General features: G+C 41.6%; 1 protein-coding gene across 2 annotated transcripts in view; it reads right to left on the reverse strand.

Moving 5' to 3' along the window:
- The window catches only part of ipo11 (importin 11), a 130,408-nt gene that overhangs the window by 107,545 nt on the left and 1,767 nt on the right, over positions 1-21,096 (reverse strand). For both annotated transcript variants that reach the window (XM_018759315.2, XM_018759316.2), the window contains exons 2-5: positions 18,807-18,951; positions 16,983-17,083; positions 15,122-15,194; positions 14,260-14,463 (exon numbers count right to left, since the gene is read on the reverse strand). In XM_018759315.2, coding sequence (XP_018614831.1) covers positions 14,260-14,463; positions 15,122-15,194; positions 16,983-17,083; positions 18,807-18,951 — 523 coding nt within the window. The remainder of the gene's footprint in view (positions 1-14,259; positions 14,464-15,121; positions 15,195-16,982; positions 17,084-18,806; positions 18,952-21,096) is intronic.

The following is a 21,096-nucleotide window of genomic DNA, read 5'->3' on the forward strand; positions in this document are numbered from 1 at the left end:
GGAAATGTGACTAAGCCCCCAAAACAAAAAAAAAAAAAAAAAGCAGTGTGGTGGTGTTAAATCTTTAATTTTGCAGTGCAAGTAAATGTTAAGGCCAAGTCACTGAAGCCTAAACCAAAGTCCCTCATTATATTTTTGAAAGCTTATAAAAAGTTACAGAAGTATAATTCACACATTAGAATACTTCATACTACTTCATGTAATATCTTTACAGAAATTTCAACAAAAATGACTCAAAAGCAGTATCCAAAATAAACATTTGTGTTCTTTCCCTTTAAGTATAAAATTTCACTTTTTCACTGACGCTACGATACAAACTAGAGGAGCCTCATTCCGTCTACGTGGCAATTTGTCTAAATGAGCACTACTGTCCTATAAACCTTTATGCTTTCCTTTTGTGCAACTGTGTTATCTTGTTACAATCTTTGTTAGTAAATAATCAATGTAAATTTCTCCCTATAATAAGACCAAGAAATCAAATTCAAAAGGGCAGTAGGCAGCGCAACTTTGGAATCAAAAGACCCGGGTCCAAATTGCAGTCCCAACATCATACTTTTGAGCAAGGTACTCTACCTGAATTGCTCAAGTAAAAATTACTCAGCTGTAGGGATCCAGCCAACTAGATTAAAAAAAACCGTGTGATGGATGGACATCCTGTCCAAGGTATACTCCCAGGCCTTCCAGGAAGTGATTCTGCGATAGGCTCTGTATTGCCGTGACCATGAGCAGGACAAGCAGTTAACAAAACTGAATGAGAGAGTGAGATTAGCATACAAACCTAACAGTGTAAATGAGGTGTTTGGAGAAAAGCATTCGCTAAATAAAGAAATAAAAATGCCTCGCCTTGAAGCAAAATACAGACACTGACATTTCACAGCAAACTATGCTGTGTCAACGGAGACACCCAATAAAAACCTTAAGTTCAACACTAAAAGCAGTGATTAAAAGGTGAAATACTCAACACCACACATAAAAAAAAAAAAAAGAATTAAACATGCTACTCATTTCAGATTTTTGTAAGTGGTTCTTAGCACTAGAAAGGCTGGTTAAATTTTAACGCCTGTCCTTAACATTTTAAAATTATTCACATTCACTCGAGTCCAACAAGCAGGGGCAAAAGTTAGGTTTAACACAGATGCAGAGTTTTAGGTAATCTGCTTACAATAACTGCTGCAGCCAATAACAGAGGTTTCTAGTTAAAAACCAACTGGCACACAGAGATTACTTTCAGCAGATGCATATTAATATATAATATTCAGACAAACCCTTTACATATTATGACCGTGTCATCTTGGCTGGACTGTATGAGAGAGAGTGAGTCCCACCTCAACCCAGTTAGTATTTAGCCCAGTAGGATCTTTCCAAACCTCTGTAAACCACTGACAGCAAAGCAGCTCAAGGAAGGAGCTCTGCTGCTAAAGCTCAAATTAATGAAATAAGGCTGTTCAGAGACTGGCATCAGAGCCAGCCTGGTGGCGCAGAACCGAGGAAACGTTACTGGGCACAAATCAACGAAATCCTCTCAATTCATCATCACTGATTACCACCCAAATGGTTGGCAGGAGAAACCCTGCATTGTCACCAGGTGAAAGGAGGAAGAAAGGGTGATTATAGAAGTAGACGTATGGCCAGTGTGTGAATTATTCAGCAGGGCTCTGCCTACTCCTGTGTGTGAGCAAATGAGCAGAGGGACCAAGAGGTTAGCTGGAGGTTGAGATTGCACTCTTCCCTGCCTCTCTTCAACATGCACTCCTACAGTGCTCAAATCTGGACAAAAAGAAGGTCAGGTCTTCACAACCATGCATCTTACGTACTGCTTGTTTGAGAACTGCTGTAAAGTTTGCATCCCTGCAAATAAGTTACTTCTCCTCTATTCTTTATTATCTTATTTAGTCCAAGGTCACTTATGAGGTTAGGTGAGCAAACTTACAATGATTGAGGTACTTATGCAGTAGGGTACTATCACTGTACCAATTTAGTGCAAGTATCTTGAGGGAGATTCAGCAAACCATTGCATGGTATGAGCCATAACTGCAATGCTGCGCTGTGCAGCATCTCTAATTCTTGGAAAAAACCATTATTCAAAAACAAAATCATGAGAGCAAAATGCCTTCTACAGCTCACTGCTGCAGTCTGTGTCCATGTCTTTGTTCACTTCAGAGATCACAGCTGCAGTCCATGCCCTCTACTCGGAACGGTTTTCTGGGAGATTCACAATGCCGGGAACATTTCACTGTATTTGTGAGGGGATTTAAAGAGTACAGAATAAAACTTCTTAATTGCAGAACTCTTGTAAGCAGTGGCAGGCACTGCATTCTGTGGCCTACAGTAATTAAAGAACGTAGAGGCTCCTAAATGCAATGCACACTGGAAAGGGCCTCCAGCGCTCACATTTCTCAACATCTCTTGATTTTTATATCAAAATATTACTGAATTCCTCCTTCATTACAGCTTAAGTGTAGTTGACATTCATTATTAAAATACAGAGCTATTTTCGATATAAAAAAAGACGACATTTAGCGTACCGTAGTTGAACATTTGACAACTGAAATTGGACAAGTTACTGACAATAGGCTAAATGGTTTTCAAATTCAAAAACATGAGTAAAATGGAAAGAACGTTACATTTATTCATTCAGTTAATGGAATCCTATTTTCCACTAACATTTCAAAATATATTTTAAAGGATGTGAAAGGCTATTAAAAATAATCAGTAGCAATTTGTAAAGACACGAGTAGCGTGTTTTTAAAAAAAAAAAAAAAAAATACAAAGCATAAAATACTGATGGTGGTGTTTTATTTCATTCACGTACACCTTTCCTTTGAATTCAAGAGGCACAGAGTTGCAGTCTCATTTTCACTGAAGACCACATCCAAAAAAAAAAAAAAAAAATCTTGTACAATGAAATAAATGTCAGAATAATTCTGTTGTGAAATCCCACATCATATTAAGATCTGTGGCCTTATCAGTCCACACTTTCTCCATCAAAATGAAGGATGGCATCCAAATATTTCCTGTCAAAATTTCAGACAAATCAGTAAATGATGAAGAACTATTCGTAACAGAAATCCTGTTACCAACGATGTGCTTTTGAGGCATTCGCTCAGGCGCCGAGGTTACAAAGAGGCGAGTCCCATACACAGCACACAACAACGGGCAGAATTCCCATCACGTCAGAACAGGACAGTTAAGTCTGAGTATAGTGAGTTTTTGTCACCTTAAACAACAGAGAGCTGTGAGAGCTGTGCGAGCTGTGCCACCACGAAGAAATGAAAAAGTGAGGCTACCTTTCGAGGCCACCAAACACAGGAGGGCACGGAAGAGCTGTGCTGGAAGAGCCTTAGAAACCCAGAGTTACAAACCAATTAGGTTTGACGGGACAAGTGCGTAGGATGGAATGCTTAACATTCCCATCAAGCATCTTCCAACTCAAACATAAAGCTCTCCGGTGCTTAAGAGTTTTCATGGCAGCGGAAGCTGGCCGTGGCATGATAATCAGGGAACAGTATTCATTAAGGTGGAGAGCGAAAGACAGACAGAAAGAGAAGGCTACAAGCTTTGCCGACACAGCCAACCTGGGATCACCTTCCGAGTGTTTTGTAAAACAAGTTGGCTGCTCTGAAAAAAACAGAATCCTTACTTCACCATTAATATTCAACGTACAGATACTAGAGGAAATCTAGTCTGTGTGCTTATATTTGACTGGGGTGATGTTTAATCAAGAAGTATGTGATGACCTGCCAAGTACTGAAACAAGTTGACTGTTAATTTTAAGAAGCAGCACTTCTTCCTCCCCCGCATCACTTATATGATGCTCTAGACACTAATTATTGCAGCTACTATGGGTAAAGTACATTCTAAATCTTAAAGATACCAATGGCACAAAATAAGTTATTACATTCGGCAGCCTATATAGAGAAATGAAACTGATTTTATTTTCCTGAGGTTGACACGACCATAGAGAGTTGCTGCAAAAAAAAAAAAACACACACACACACAAAACAGCAAACAGGTGGGTTGCTTTGTGCCAAGACAGACAGGATTAAAAAAAAGCTCCCTTTGAGTATTCAAAGCACAAAACTGTCTGACAGCAGAATGATCTTTTCTAAAATTACCATCATTTATTCATTTATAATCTGACTAAACCACTGAAACTATTAGGTAGATAATAAAACAAATTAAATACAGAAGCAAGGTTCACAGCAGGTGTGTACACGTGGTAAATCAAAGCTGTCAAATGCTTACAGATGAAGTACTATACAGGATAGAAGGTACCGTAGTAGTCTGGCACAAGGACTTAATAGCAATGACAACAACTTTTTGAAAGGGCCCTTCTCTTGTACCCCAAGTAGTGTTTCAATAAAAACTTCCATCTTTACAAATTGATATTGATGACTTCTGTAGAACTGAAATCTGATCAGCTACACATTTCTCCTCCATGTGTTCCTATGAAAGAGCGAAGGGTCAGGACCTGGGGAAGGTATAAAGCAGATGTTTGAAAATAATTGTACCCCTTAAGTAAAACAACCCAACAATGTATACACAAAATCTGCTGATCTCCAACTAAGAACTGCTCAAAAAAATTAACAAACTGCAATGACCAGAGGCAGAGCAGCAAAGTCAAATCAAGTCTACAGCAAATAACTGAGTAGAGCCAAAAGATATGGAGCTGCATACTGAGCATCACTGCTGTGGGCCTCTTCTACAGACAGGGAGCTACAATTGAGCCATCACATTGAAGATGCTTTTTGTATTAAACTCACATTCAATTATTACAGCTGTATAATGAAACCAGTACATTAGTACAGTAACAATCAAAGGCTCCACTAATAATTTGTGCCACCTCACATGCTGTTTATATCATTTACCATTCAGGCCCCTAGCAGGCAGTGTTGCCCAGTGTCAGCTAGTGCTATACAGAGAAAATCATGGGCTATTAAAGAAAGAATCATACGGCTGATTAGGGAGAATCAAGGCTCAAATTTGGGCATTAAATTAGGCGTAAAGAGGAAAGGAATTACAGAAGGGGAACTCCAGATGAACATGCACTACGGGGGTGCCCTTGGGAGACGGCGAGAGGTCGGAACAGATCGGAATTCTAATGCTGCCGGCCAGCTCTTTCTGCAATACGTGTCGATCTTGGCACACACAGCAAGTACATGGCTAGAAAATGAGTTTTAAGATTGAGAGATTAAATGGAACTGGGAACCAACTGAGTTCGTGGTAAAAATAAAGGACAAAAATGCAAAACTCATACGCAAATCCATTATGTGCATTTGCGTACTGCGCGGGGGGGGCACTTGGCCTTAAGCACCTCTCAAACTGCTGAAAAGTCCAAACGCTTATCTTAGTTACTTCAAAAAAAAAAAAAAAAAAATTTGGTTTCCTTGTCTTCTCCATAAATGCATGTTTACGTATTCCATAATGCTAAACAACGATAAAATCCTGTTCTATTAGTGCCAGAAGCCTCCTAAAATGAACAAATTCTACCTGTTCAGTCATGACCCCTATATCTGTAAACTGAGATATATACAGAGCAATCATGCAAAGTGCACAGTAGGTACATGGGCACCTTCAAAAAAGCGGCAACTGACAGGAATCACCACACTACTACGCTCAATTGCCTCTCCGTAGCAAAAGGGCGCGGAAACAATTTCTGAGACAGAATGCCTACAGGCAATTTGAAAGCAATCTGTTTGCCCATAGCGTTTGTATGCATGGACCGGTTCGACATAAGAGCATCTACAGATGGCTGCGAAGCCACAGGTGACTTGGAAGTTGAATGGTTTGCTTTCCTCCTCCTTCTACGCGACAGCAGAGCAGCAGTGGTGGTGGCACAGGGGGTGGGGGGGGGGGGGGGGTGGGGGTGTAGCGGTGTGTCCTGGTGGGCCGCGCGGCGTTTCGGAGGATGCCAAGCCCAATGACAGCTTTGCACATATCCAGCGGGATTTAGAGAAAACCCGAGGCAAACAGAATCCTGAGTGGCGCCAGTTTTTGGCAACTTTTATAGGTGGTGTTTGAAGGTGGACTTACATACGACCGCACTACAAAGCAGCTGTGTGGGACAGAGGGCATCAGGGGGTAAAAGGAAGTGTGTGTATATACACGTGGAAATGGACTTTTATGCTTTCTCTCCTGACCACCGACTATTCATGCTGCATGCGTGAATGTGCCGGCTTCCCATCGAGAACCCACCGCAATGCCGTCAGAGCTCCTTCCAGGGGATGCAGAGAAGCAGGTGTGCGCCGCCTGAAATAGACTCAGTGGGTCATGCCATAACGCTTGGGGCAACCTTGTGCTGAACTTCAGCCAAACCCACACGCAAAGCTTGCCTGGCGGCGAACGCTTTGTTCGGAACGTTGTCTGCTGTGGTTTCGCAGCTTTAGAGCGGTCAACGATCCACACCTGCACAAGGGTCTCAGCAGCCCAGAACTGAACAAACACGACAGGAACGTGCCACTTTGCAGGGAATTAACCCCACAAGTACGTGCGCTTGAGCCTCAGGGTGAACGTGCGTGTACTAGAAGACAGACTCGTGACGCAATGCTGAGGCTCAAAGGCAAGCCTGTAACGGTAGATAATTGCTGCCATCCGTCACGGAGGGTCAGGATGCCCACCGGTGGTTGCTGAGCGCATGAGAAAGATTTGTGCTGCAAATGTTCCAAAGGTACACAGATAAAAGCAGTCCTCCGCACACCTTTGCTGCACAAAATCAAACACCAGAAGCGTGCATTCCCCGCCGGGCCGGATCTCGTCAGCTGGCAGCTGGAGTAGACCGCATGACAGTACAACACACAGCTCACCTTCACACACGGTGTAGGCAAGGGCAACAATTCCTCAGATGCTTTACACAACACATTTATTCACACTAGTCCTGTCAGTCCCTCCAGAAAGGCGCTTCGTTCTCTTTGAAATCCCCTGATCGCTGTGAAGTCTACAGCCCCAGAAATCTCTGCGCGCAACACATCATCTTTTCTAAAACCAACAGATACATCTTTTAATCATCTGCCTTATCAGAGTTATCTAACAGCACCATACAAGACCACTTTTCAGACTATCAACCAGCTCAAAACTTTATTTTTTAATGCTTTCTACTTTCTGACTTAAAAGTAATCCATGAACTATAGTGTAATAAACTAGTGAAACAGAAGCAAGGGGCTTTGGAGGCTCAACACAATAGAGGATCTGACTCACGCAGAAGCACAAAACAGCATCTGATCTTACCACATGCCTTCGCATGTCTCTCAAGGGGGTGGACAACTGCTGTTAGTAAAACTAATTTCTAAAACAAATGTCAATCAGATTAGTTATGCATTGATTATCATCCTCATCATCACTTTGTCGCTTAGCTGATGCTTTTTACTAATTTATACAGCTGCTTCATCACAGAGTATACAAGTATATTATTCAAGGCTACTACAATGGGAACATTACGAATCTGTACACTTCCCCGACACACTAAATGCGTGCTAGACATACACCTGCAGAAGACAAGGCAAATTTAATGGATTACAATTTTTTTTATAATTTAAGTCATATGTCAGAACATTTCAATATAATTCAATGCTTTTAGCCAAACTCCATCTCTGGGATTTGAACCAACAACCTCCTGCTGGTTCAAAAATTTACACCTGGTAGCCTGCTAATAAATGGAACTGATTGTCCGTTTTCTTCTGTACTTGATTTAAAATGTGCTTAAGAAGAGTTATTTGTTCCTGTTAATTGTTGTGTGTCCTCTTGCACCATTTGTATTACATTATTTGCCTTGCTCTCGCAAGCATCTTAAAGCAACATGTTGGGAAGGGCACTATACCAAAATTCATTCAACTGAATTCCACTGGGAGGGAATGTCTTGCAGTGATTAAATACTGTACTTTCCAAACTGGAAATGCAGCGAAGAGTCCATTAAACAGCTGAGTTCCATTCACCTCGAGGATGGGCCTTATGTACGACAGCTCGTACGCAACAGTTGTGCGCACACACACACTGGCACCTGGAGCTAGGGGACCCTGCATGCATAATATACATGGGATGCAATTAATCAGAAAGTGACACTGCACATATAGCCACAAACAAACAGGAATTCTAAATTAAACCTGGGGTCTGGCTATCCTCAGGCCCTATTAAGACGGAGCAGGTAGCGTATAAAATAGAGGGAAACCGAGACACGGTTTTGCAGCGCTTTCTTCCAGCTTTCCTCCAGGTGCTCTGGTTTCCTCCTACAGTCCAAAGACATGCTGTTCAGGTTCCCCCATAGTGTGTGAGTGACAGAGAGAGTGTGTTCCACTGATGTATGGATGAGTGACCCATTGTAAGTAGTGTATCTAGCAGTGTAAGTCACCTTGGTGAATAAGGTGTGGGCTGGTAACACTACAAAGAGTTCTTTGGAAGTCGTTTTGGAGAAAAGCATCTGCTAAATGAATGTAAATGTGATGTACCCAAAAGGAGGAGGAACAGTGTTGAAGAAATTGGGTCTTTTCAACAAAGGTCGCAGGTTCAAACCCACAAAGCAGCACTGCCGTTAGACTGTTGGGAAAGGCAGTCAAAGCACACTCCCAACACAGCGAGGCAAGTCGGTGCTCTTAGAGATGATGGGTCCCGGCCCAGCGCCACAGAAAGCCAGTAATTACCAGGCTGGCCTATCTGATACCGGCCACTCTGAGAAATCCAATGTCGTGCTTCCAATTCCTGCCATCTTTTTGGGATCTCTGCCAGTAAATGGGCATTTGAGAAAAGCCACTCCATGTCAAAATACAGCGTTACACTGTGGCTAGACAAAATGTGCAGAAATGCCAGTCTCACGCTCTGCCTCCAAAAGACACGGAGAGCCTAAGAAACACTCGGATACACACGCGGGCACACGCAAGGCTGTTTGAGAAACAGATGAGTGCAAACACAACGTGCAGAAACACAGCACCACCTAGAGGTAAGCTTCAGATCCAGTACCTGTGAAAAGTAGTCCTGCACGCCAGGCTTTTCCATGGATTTTTATAATGTTAAAAGTCAACATCCAATACTTATGCTCTCACTTTTAACTATTAATTATCACAGTATCATTCATAAATCCGTTATCACAAGCTTGTCAAGTAAGAGCAGCTCAGCCATTACCAAGAAGCAGAAGGTGTTAGGGCTGAGTATAGTATGACAGACAGACAGACAGACAGACAGAGACAGACTAATGTAAACAGATTCGAGAGTTTGCGATTCACCTGAAAACCAGGTCTTTGGCCTGCGGAAGGAAGCCGTAAAGTTTGGAGAAAAACCAGAAACGGTGCAGAAAAACAACACGGACAGCTGGGGCCAAATCTGAACCCGTAATGGTGGAAGAGCGGAGCAGCAGCACCACCTGCTAAGTCACATTATAGCTGATACCAAATTAATTGCAGGTTCAGAAAAGGAGGGAGTGTCTCATTTCTTCCATTATACTTGATCTGTAGAAATAGAGTAAACCGAGCCAATAAAGAGCAAGTGCACGTGTGTGTATTACTGGGAAGAGCCTAAGAACTGTTTCTCCGCTGGAGGTACCCAATATTCCTCTTTAGCACCACTCTTTTCATGCATTCCTATTTCAGGATTTCATTTAGTTTAGCAGGCCTGGTTGCCTGAAAGGAGAGGGGGGAAAAAAAAAAAAAAAGGTGTGTGGGGGGGGGGGGGATCACAATTTTAGTCTGGCAGACCAAGAAATTGCAAACAAGACTTCCAATTAGTCTTCAAAAGGAAAAAAAAATAAATGGAAAAATATATATAAATATATATATATATATATAATTCAACAAACTCTCGTGCCACATATACCTTGTACTCACCACAGTTGTGTTTTAGAGACCTAAACCCCCATCCTTACAGCTTGACACCCGGCAGCGGTGAAAACAGTGCATAAGTCATTGACTTTCTTATGAGGGAGAAAAGGTCAGCAGTTTAGACTAATATAACCACAGACTGCTTGATGGAACTGATAACACAATACACACAGTGACCGATTCGCAAAATCGATCTCACACCATCGGCACCTAATCTCAAAATAAGATTAATACTCCTGTAACATTTAGGAAGCACAGCACTGAAAAACATTTCTAATAGCTCGGGTTACATTATATAACGGTAACTAATGAGCAAGGAAGCAAGAATGTGATCGTGCAACAGAACTAAACATTTACAAAAATCTGTACGTGGTATAATTCGTCACAGAAATGTATAGTAATGCGCCCTAATCACTTCATCGCTAATAAAGAATATCTGAACAGATCTTATCTGCTGTCTCTCTGTAAATATAGTGTCACCTTGTTCTTTCGTTTAAAATCTACAATATTTTTGTCATACAGGAAATAAATCAATGGATACATTTAAAAAAAAAAAAAAACTGTACATTTTACTTTCCCATATGTACCAAGAGTAATATTTCCTTAGATTGACAGAAGGTAGCTTTATATCTTGGAGGAATACAGGATGGGTACAAAACAACAGGGATAGTTAATATGAAGCTCATCAAAAGTAACCGCATTATGCCCTCCAAGACCCAACAAATCACTCTGGATGACTCTAGAAGACACATTTTCAAGTGTGCTTCCTAAATTATAGAATATACCGGATATCCTTGTACAGGATATTTTATGCTTTTAAATGATATCACATACTTACGGTGGGGCTTGAATAACATTTTGAGAAATACTACAAAAATATCTAAAAACCTTTTCTTAATTGAGTCCCACGAGGATATAATGCAACGAGCTACTTAGTTTGGCCAAAGACCATTTTACCGACGCACATGAGTAGAAAGAAATGAGGCCGTTGTCTAAGGCTGACTACAACCATGACTGGAGGGGCCTGACGGTTTTGTTAGAAGACAGCAAAAATCAGTGTGAAGAGGAAAAGCATTTCAAAATGCAAAGACTGCGGCTCCACAATCAAACCTTGAATGCACTTCCAGTAAGACTGTCATTACAGCCTCTGAAAATGTCATTCTACAATCTTGAAACATATGACGCAGGAATGACATCCAAGATGACTTGAGATGATTATATTTCCTATTATCAGATTCCTCAACTGTACCAGTCAGCTGTAGTAAAATGTTCATTATGATTACATTCAGATCAATAACAATAGGTACCAAATACCTCTTTTACAAAAGCATCTCCGCACTGCCGATACACCTTAATTAAATTTCTTAAATAAGCGTTGGTATTTTCTTCTAATATTAAGGGGTTAAGACTCTTCATTTTCTCCATGATAAATTTTGTGGGGGGGGGGGGGATAAATCTGCTCCAGTAGAAATTAGTTCTCAGCATAGTATGATTTTTCCAAAAAGCTAATCTACAGACAATGTGCCATGATCATAAATATGTATAGATCCAATTTCACAAAACAAACCAAATTCAGCATAACCGCAAGAGAAAATCTTGAACATGAATCATATGGGGGCGAGCCAAATGCACAAATGTTAAAAAAGGGATGTATTACATATAAAATGAGCCATTCCCAATTACCAAAAAAAAAAAAAATTGGATTGAACTTGAAAATTCACACAAGCTGAGATAGTTTGTCAAACTTTCCATGTTGTTCCCAAAAATTATTCTGGCTCCATCCTATAAGTGCAAATGAGAGAACTAGCTGCTGGGGAAAGCGGGCTATACAGTGGATTGAGCTATTCATTCACACTTTAAGAAAAGTTATTTCTTGCTCATGTACAGACTACTCATTAAACCATTAACTTCGAAAGGGATGATTTATTAAAATGGTTGCACTCTGTGATTGGTATAACAGAAGCAGAAAGTCGTTCCATCCAAACTCTGCTGTTTTGCTTCATTTCAATGTCTCCCCTGGAGCAGATGCTGGACCATCCGTTAATTTCCTCAGGAAATTAATGTTCTTCCTTTTAATAAGATTAATACTATTCTGGTAAAAGGAGTTAAAGCAGGAAAATTGATGTTGGCTTCTTCGGAACAAAAGCAACCCCAATACAGCAGATTAAAACTGTCTGGGCACAAAGATCATGTACAAATTACATCTGGTAAGCAATATCAAGTATGGCTGAGAGACATGGCTACAATAAACAAAAAAGTTTAAAAAAGCTCAGCTAACATATAGGAATTTGTTTAAATTGCTAGAGCATTTCACAAACATTGTCACAGAGATGAGTTCACATTGCATTAAAGGGGGAAAAAAAAACAAACAGGGATTAAGAACCATGTACCATCATTATTGAAATAAGTGTTACTTATTAGAATACTTTGCTATATAATTTCAACGGTAATGAAAGAAGCTGTACAAAAGCCGGGGTACTGTGGGGAGGGGTGTAAATACACTGAATACGGAAGGAGAATGTGTGTGCCCGGTGAAATTGAAAGGGGAAAAAACCCTTATGTTAAGAAATCCCCAGTACCATAAAAAAGGAAAGGCTGGGCTGGCCTGGGCTGGGCTCCCCCAACGGCAGCAGGTTTCATACACAGTCCACAGCCTGGAAAAGTGCAGAACCAAATAGAAGCATCAAGAGTCTTCGGTTGTTTCTACAACCTTCAGAACTCGAGTATTTATGATGTAGTTTCCACTAACTGTTCTGTTGGTCTTGAAAGCACTAATTTTGCTTCCAGTGGTTGTTGGATTTGGAGTCCTGATGTCTTGCAGGTTGCCCTCACCAGAACTGAGTTGCTATTCCATCAACAACCTTCTGCTGAGGTCGATGAAGAACTCAATTTTTGCCAAATTGGATGTATGGAGGCACTCCTTAAGTCAAAATGAGCCTGTGAATCAAACCTGCTCTCCGATGGACTGCATTTCAGAACATTAGGAAAGACAGAACTTTTCTCATGCATTTTCGATGAGGACACCTGCTAGTCAGCAGAAATATTTAACTTTTACAGAAACAAAAGGAAGAAAAGGTGCAAGATTCCTTCCTCAGCAGAAAAATGACTTCCATCAAATAATTTAAAAGTACCTTTCCCTAACTGCATGGGTCTGAGGTCAATAGGCAGCACAAGAGTAGCAGGGACTCAACCGCAACATAATTAAAGTTTTAAAAGCCCAAGTGTGTTTTACCATTCAGCATTAAAGGACACAAGCAGAGCACAAGTATCTACATTATGGTGGAACTACCTGTGCATGAGGAAATTAGAAAAATTTTTTAATCCATTCATTCATCATCTATAATAAGGTGTCCGTGAACTTGGATTGGGTGGGGAATTACACCTTTAACTAACCTCTAAATGAAATTCGGCATCATACCCAGTTATGAATGTAAGCAACAAATCACAGTAGTATCTGCAGTACTTGTGACTTTGTCACCAAGTGCAAAAAAGCTGGTTAACTATCAGGTGAAGTGACCTATGGAAGTTTTAATTCCATTTGCAACAACAGCAATTTTTAACACTTGTAACCATCAAAAGAAAAAAAATTTAAAGTGATTGGATGTCCAACATGACATGCATGTTGCGTTTTCAAAGGCCACCCAACAGGTTAATGTTCTTATTCAAGCTAAGCAACATCAGCCTTCACACTGATGTCATTAAAAAATAATTTAAAAAAATTATTCTAACTTGCCTATATTTTCAATGTACAGTCTTGTTATTTAATGTGGTAAGCATATGTATTTCATTACTATGCTTTCATGTTTTGATAACTATTTTAATATAATTGGTTTCCTTTGTAATCCTATGTATTTTATGCATTTAAATACATTATTCTGAAAAAGGGTCTATAGGCTTCAGTGGACTGCCAAAGGGGTCTATGGTATAAAAATAGTTAAGAACTCCTGATCTATTAAAATTTGTCCAATACAGGGTCACAGTGGAAACACAGTGAGGTAAACAGGGTACAAACCAGACAGGGTGCCAGTTCACGGCACATAAATTCTTTTGTTTCTTTAACTGAACATGTTAAATTGGAACCAACAGGAAGCTTTACCAGAAGAACACGTGCATTTTTAAAATGCAGCCCAAGACTGAAGCTTAGCTACTCCACCTCACATCACCTGCAGTCGCTGTCACAGTTGATTCCCGGCAAGTGTTTTTCAGGAGGTAAGTTCAAAGGCAGAATATGATTTACTGCTTACACGCTTAAAACAATCTGTTAAAGCACGAATAACCCATTTTGATATGTCACATGGGGTATTACCTACTGTTCTTTTTCACACCACGCTTTAGCTCACACACATAAATTGGGGGGGGGGAATTGACTACATACAAAGCATTTCTCGCCATCAGAAGGTTGTCTCATCACAGTAGGCTGAAATACCAGCTAAAAGCACAGCCCCCATTCCACACTTACATCCTGGAAGAGCTTCCTGTCTGCGGCAAGTCGCTTAGAGGCCAGGGTCTTGGTAACATGGTAGAAAGTGAGCAGGGCCCGGTGCTGTTGCAGGCCATCCTGGACCTTGACGGACTCCAGCAGAATGGGGATGAGCTCGGGCCACTGCCGTGGGCAGTCCAATCGGGCCACCTTGGCTATGAGTACTGCGATCTGGGTGGCGATCTGTGTGGTAACAGAGATCAACCAGGAATATGAATTCTTACAGTTTATTCTGAAGAGCAGTCAACCAAGTGGCTCACAAGACTTCCACTTCCACCCATTGCTGGAAGCAACATTTACGCATTGTGGGAAATATACCTTGTTATGATTGTTTACCTAAGCCTAGCCACAGTTTTGATTTGCGGCATCTCTCAATTTTAGCCACTTATACAGCAGAAAATTCAAGGACCATTCTATTGCAGAAGAACAGGACCTGGCACTCCAAAAATTTGAGCCTGTAATATTTCAGCGGGCCTGCATGTTCATACAACTGAGATGTTCCACGTTTTGAATTCTAGGAAACACTTCTTCCTTGCTTTTAAATTAACATTGCAGTGCGAAGTCAATTTTCCCCAAGTGACAGTGCACTATAAGTGCAAATAAATCTAGCAGTGCATGTCAAGTGTAGTGACTGTACCACAAAGCTATGCAGCCATCCTTTATGAATCAGACCATACGCACAAGTTGAACTATCAAGGTTTACAGGATCAAAGCCAAAACTCTGGAAATGTGGACGAGAAACACGCTTATTGTGAATTGCACAGATCCCTCCGCTCAACATTCCAACTGGCAAAGATTTGGTGTGGTTCAGAACCGGCTGCCACTCGTCTGGAGCGCTGACCTGGTTGACCGGCTCATTGAAGTTGGTAATGAGGCCAGCGCGGAGTGACATCTTCTCCTCCTCTGACAGTGCACTAAGACAGAGACAACACAGTGAGTTAGACACATTTGCCACTGTTTACAACTGTCTGCAGAAACTCAATGCTTTAAAAAAAAATTTACACCCTGTTCTTGCAATGTGTGACACATCAGCTTGAGACTTTCTGTTCACATCGTGATAAACCAGTCAATTCTGTTACAAGTGCAAGACTGTAAAGATGGTCTTATGAGTGTGTGACCTTTATTAGAGAGTGTGGTTAGCTCTCACATGTCCATACTGTGGAACATAACTGAACACGACATTGACAGGAAAAATGACAAATCCTAGATGGCAAACAACTAAATGAGTTTGTAAGTGTAAATGAAATACTGTATGTCTGATTGCTCAGCGTTTAAGGGGGGCATGGCGGTGCAGCGGGTTTGGCCGAGGCCTGCTCTGTGGTGGGTCTGAGGATAGAGTCCTGCTTGGGGTGCCTTGCAGTGGACCGGCGTCCTGTCCGGGGTGTGTCCCTTCCCCCATAGCCTTGCGCTCCATGTTGCCGGGTTAGGTTCCGGTTCGCCGCAATCCCGCTCAGGACAAGCGGTTGTAGACATTTTGTGTGCGTGCTCATCATTCTCATGCCTTTTTGCAGAAAAAGGACCTTTAACCATGTAGCATGAGATACTAGAGACAGGAACTCCGGCTTTGGCTCAAGTCTCACTTGTGCTCCAGGGGTTAAGGGCTTCGTTTCAAATGTTGCGGTGATGAGCAACGAACGCACTGACATTTTCCGCACGATCAAGAGCGAGGTGTCCCTTCTCCTTTTTACCTCTGTAAGTGGACACATCAGGTCCACTTGTAGAAGTGATGTCTGAAGGGGTCAAATAACTGGTCTCTGTCTCCACTCCAGCGTAAGCATCACAGGGCAAATCGGTGGGCTTTGAGCAGCAAATTGAACTGCCCCCTCCCGAGGCCCCGCTGAAGAAAGTAGACCTGCGATTAACTAAAACCTTGTCTGATAAAAGTAACTCGCTCAAGTGTTCAACATGTGAATCATGTTACCAAAAAAAGCTGCTTCCGGAAGATAATAGGCGCAGCATCAGCATGGTCCACTTAAAGGGCTTTCCGCCAATTCGAAGGCAACGGATGCATAACTTCAGAGAAGCTCTGCGTACGTCAGATGAGCAAAGGCAGTTTCAGCACTTTAAAGATCACTTCAGCTGAATGGCATTAAAGACCCAAACAAATGGGCAGCGGACTAAGCGCAGTCACACATTAGCATTGCCAAATTCCCATTTTGAGCTCAGATGTGGAAAAGGAGCAAGAGAAACACTGGTGCAGGGTGCAAAACGGCACACGCACTCTGTATAGCCCAACACATACAACCCATGTGTATCAAACACAAAACACGCAAACCAGAAGAGGGAAGATAAAAGAACCCCCCAGAACACAGACACTTCAGACCAAAGCTATTTTATTTTTTAAAAAATCTAAACATTTCAACCGTGTGTCAGAAACACCTTCAATAACCACAAAGAGCACTACTAATTGTGTAGCACTACCACACATTTATTTCATTGTTATGTTGACTACTGAATTTATAGTGTAATGTTGCCCTTCTATGGTACAATGTAGGTATATAGAATGGCTGTACTGCACATCCATATAACTGATATGAGGAACGGTAGCCTTTCTATTCCATTTGCATAGAGATTTATTCAGATAGACATTAAAAAGTTAGAGACCTTTTTCCCCCAGATATTGGGACAAGATCCTAAAGTAGGAAAAAATGACCCTCCAAGGCAGAATTTTGTTAAGTTGGTAGAAGAGAGCAGAGACTTACTGCGGTGCTACTCTCCTCCAGTAGCGGTCAATCCCATTCTTGAAGTACAGGACTGCCAGCCATCGAACGTTCACGTCCAGCATGTGGTTGTTGAAGATATTCTGGGGGGAAATGGGACAAATAATCAAGGACAAATGGTTTTTCGGGACAGCAGGTCACATAGTGGTACGAATACCTGCCTTTGGATTCAGAGATTACAGTCTTGAATCCCACCTCCTACTGTAATACCCTTCATCAAGGTACTTACCCTGAAGCTGCACAGGTAAAAATTACCTAACCGAATAAATGGGTAAATAACTGCAGGTAGTTTTAACACTGTAAGGTGCTTTGGATAAAAGAATCAGCTAAATTAATAAGTGCAAATGTATCAAAAATGTGATTACACATTGAATTACTTTGTTTCATTACATTCAACTTCCTTTTCCATTATAACACAAATACTATAAGTCCTATAACAACATTCTTCCATTAAGAATAAATGCTAACGAGGTTAAAAACCCTATTAAAACTGACAAGATCGATAGTGTGTTATTCTAGGCGGTGATGAGATCTATACTGTGAATCTACTCAGCGAGTGGGGAAAAAAAATCAAAAGTAGAAAATATTAAAATAAACATCAGGTTTTGTGATGCATTTAATAGAAATATATAATTCAGGAGGTGAATGGCTCAGCACTTTGTTTCAGGGTAACAGTACAAAGACCGTATCAGAATGTGGACCTGGTACAGCTGAGATCCAAAACCAAGAGTATATGCCGTGGGCTTGAGTTTCTCCCCACTGCATGACCCCCTACCGTTTGGGCCCCCCAGCACCCACCCGCCTTGCCTCGCCACAATGGAGACAGGCAAGCTGCATCACGCTCTGTCAAATGGCAATAATACCCTGCCCCCAGAGGTGTATACAGTGATGAAAAACAGCGAGACAGCAGCCTGTGTGGAAAGGAGGACGGACAGGGCACTGCAGTCCCCCTCACTCGCACCGGAATGTGCCGGAGCTCACAACATGGTGATCTCTACAGTGTGCCTTCTCTCACACCCCATGCACACCAAAAATGCACTGACTTCCAGTTGTATTTTTAAAATCACATGCAGCAGAAATGTTATACATGCATTTTTTAAAATAATCACGATAAACAATTAAGGAACAGAAAGGTAACAGATTATCCCTTACACTTTGGAGGCCTTCAACTGATGCTCAGATTTCCTTGTGTGAACCTTTCACAGTTTATCCATTCCCTGCACTTCCCATCTAACACGTCTATGACCATCAGAGGCAAGTGTGGGGTTATTATGGTCTTTGATGAAAATAAGAGCACAGTTGCGTTGGTCCCCGGTACTGTACCGAGGGCTCTGGATGGAGCCCCACACAGCCAGTTCAGTTTGCCGCGTAAAAATTTTATCTTTTGCAGCTACTGCATAGAAACCATAACCCACAAAATAGGTTTCCTGAAGCAGTGTTTTGTTTTCCAGGAACAACATTAAAAAGAAATCAGAGCAATAACTATCAAGAAAATCTGTGTATTGTTCCCCTCTCTCTCTATTCTCTCGTGTATACACACACACACACACACACACACACTCATCACATGTCACTGTGTGTGTAACACCTGTACCTGGCAGATGAAATTCAAGAGCCTGCCACCCTGAACGTGTTTCCTGACCACCCAGTAAGAGGCTGTGCTGCAAGGATGAGCAAACTCTGGCTGATATGGGCAAGGCAGACAAAGAGGAGCTGTTAGTGGTGTGGGGATGCTCATCAAACACAGAGTGTTACAAGTCAAATTATTGCAAAGGTCTGTGGGTCTGGGGCAGCAGGGAGACCTACCAACAGCACAGAGTAGAAGCCAGGCTGAGTCTCCCATTGCTTCAGCTGCTCTTCGGCCGGCTTCAACACGGCCGTGTCCTGGCTGGTGGCCTGTGTCAGGGCCTGTAGGACCACAGAGCTGGCGCTGTTGATGTCCATGGGAACCCTGAGGAAGCCAGAAACGAGGAACATGGGGAAATTAACACATTAACTTGGGGGAAACGAACGTGGAGGCCGTGGCACGGATATTCAGCTACTGGGTCTCAGTGGAATTTTATCCAATAAGAATATGAGAATAACTGAACGCTGCACCAACACTAATTTCAAAAACATTTCAAGAAAATATTACAATAGGTCAAACATGCTTTCAAAATAACAGGCCGACATAAGCTTCTGGTTTCCATGAGAAACCCCTTTAATTAAAAATGTGTAGTCTATGTAACCTTTAATGAAGTAGTTAAGGAAAAAGGAGGAAGAATCTCATTTAGTTTGTAGAATTAACTTGGCAGCCTAAGGCACTACCACAAATAGGACTATTGCAGAGTCCATAAAGCCTACGAGCATGTCAACACGTTCAGGGTGAGGTGGGGAGGGGAGGTTCATACTCCCAAAGTTCCAAAACCTCCCAGCTGTGAATGCTGTACAACAGCTGTCAACCATTACAAAAGTAAACATAAGGAGAAACAGGTGTAAAGACCTGCGTAAGAACAGTTCATGGTAAGTACCTTGCTCAAAGCAGGAGCAGGACTCAAACCAGGACCCTTCTGACTGTAAAGGAGTGACCCTAACCACTATACTAGTCACTGCCCCACTACGCCAATTCCGTGCAGATTCACAGGAACAAACAGCTAAAATCAATGGTTTATTCAGAATGGATAAATTGATAACTATATAGACCTGATTATCTGACTAGTAAAAAAATGTCACAGCTGGACACTCCTTACAGTATCCTTTCGCGATTAAGCAAATTAACTCTGCGAGGTTGAGAGGGGAACACTGCTGCACCAGAGCACTCCATATTCACTTTGCATTGCTTGGTTTAAAATTCAAATCAGCACAAACAAAAAGTACTCAAACTGCAATGGAGACACTTTAATTAAAAACGCAGACAGAACCCAAGAGGCCAGCACTGCACCGATGCACGTGCTAACATCCTGTTGCTGTATTTGTCCGCTGGGCTGCTTTGTGTCTTGACGACTTTCCAATAGGATCGTGTCTGGGGCCTCATCTGCCACACTGGACAGCGGCACTCATACTCTCTGCATAAACGGTTTACAAAAATTAATAAATTCCTCTATGAATTATTTATTACCACCATCTACCCAAAGCAGACACATTTATCCAAAACACCTTACAAAGATGTCCATTTATAAAGCTGTATGTTTAAGTGGAGTCATTCAGGCTGAGCGCAGCTCCTCATGGGACTTGAAACAGCAGCCTTCTGTTAACAAGTGTGGTCCTTTAACCAGAATGCAACCTGCACTGCCACGATTCCGCCACAAGGTGGCAGAAAGGAGCTAAAGTCAGACAGGCAAAACCAGTGGTTTTCAACCTTTTTTTTTTTTTTTTTAAGCAATGAATCCTTCAAGTTATTTGTCTTTTTTTAATGGCAGCACGAGACAGGTTCCCATTGGAGCAGTTCACCCAAGAACACTTTTGATCTTAGTCAATACAATTTAAATAGGTAATAAAGTGACTCATGACTCTTACACGAGTCAAATGTGTCAACCGACAAACTGATCACTTATTGGACAATTGTGAACAAATAAATTTATATAAAGCAGATGGAAACTGTTATATTCATTTACTTTAGCCTAATCAGCCATAATACATGCGTAGCACTATAAAATAAAGGACATTTATTCAAGAAAATTACTACATTCTGCTGTAGTAAACACTTGTCAAAAATATATGATGAAAATTAAGATGATCCAGCAAAGTCAAAATTAATGACAATCTCATGGCACCCCTGGCCACTAACAGGACTAGAGAACAGTATATGTGACAAAAACATCAGAGGTGGCAAGAAACGGAACCATTCATTTGAACTGCATTGCCATGTACGAAAAAATTGTACACTTACAGTCTTTACATCCACTACACCTGCTTCATGACTAATTGCACATATTAGTATGTAACCATCACAGACAGATTAGACAGGCACACAATTATTGCACTTTATTCAAGTGACTCATTTGTCGAGGCGACTAACATCATTAGGTAATCATTTTTTCAAAAATTTGCGGGAGGGGGGTTCAACCGGGAACGTTCAGACAAGTGCTGCACCAGAATCACCCACACGTTTAAGGAG

Source organism: Scleropages formosus, chromosome 17, assembly GCF_900964775.1.
Source record: "Scleropages formosus chromosome 17, fSclFor1.1, whole genome shotgun sequence".
NCBI lineage: Eukaryota > Metazoa > Chordata > Actinopteri > Osteoglossiformes > Osteoglossidae > Scleropages > Scleropages formosus.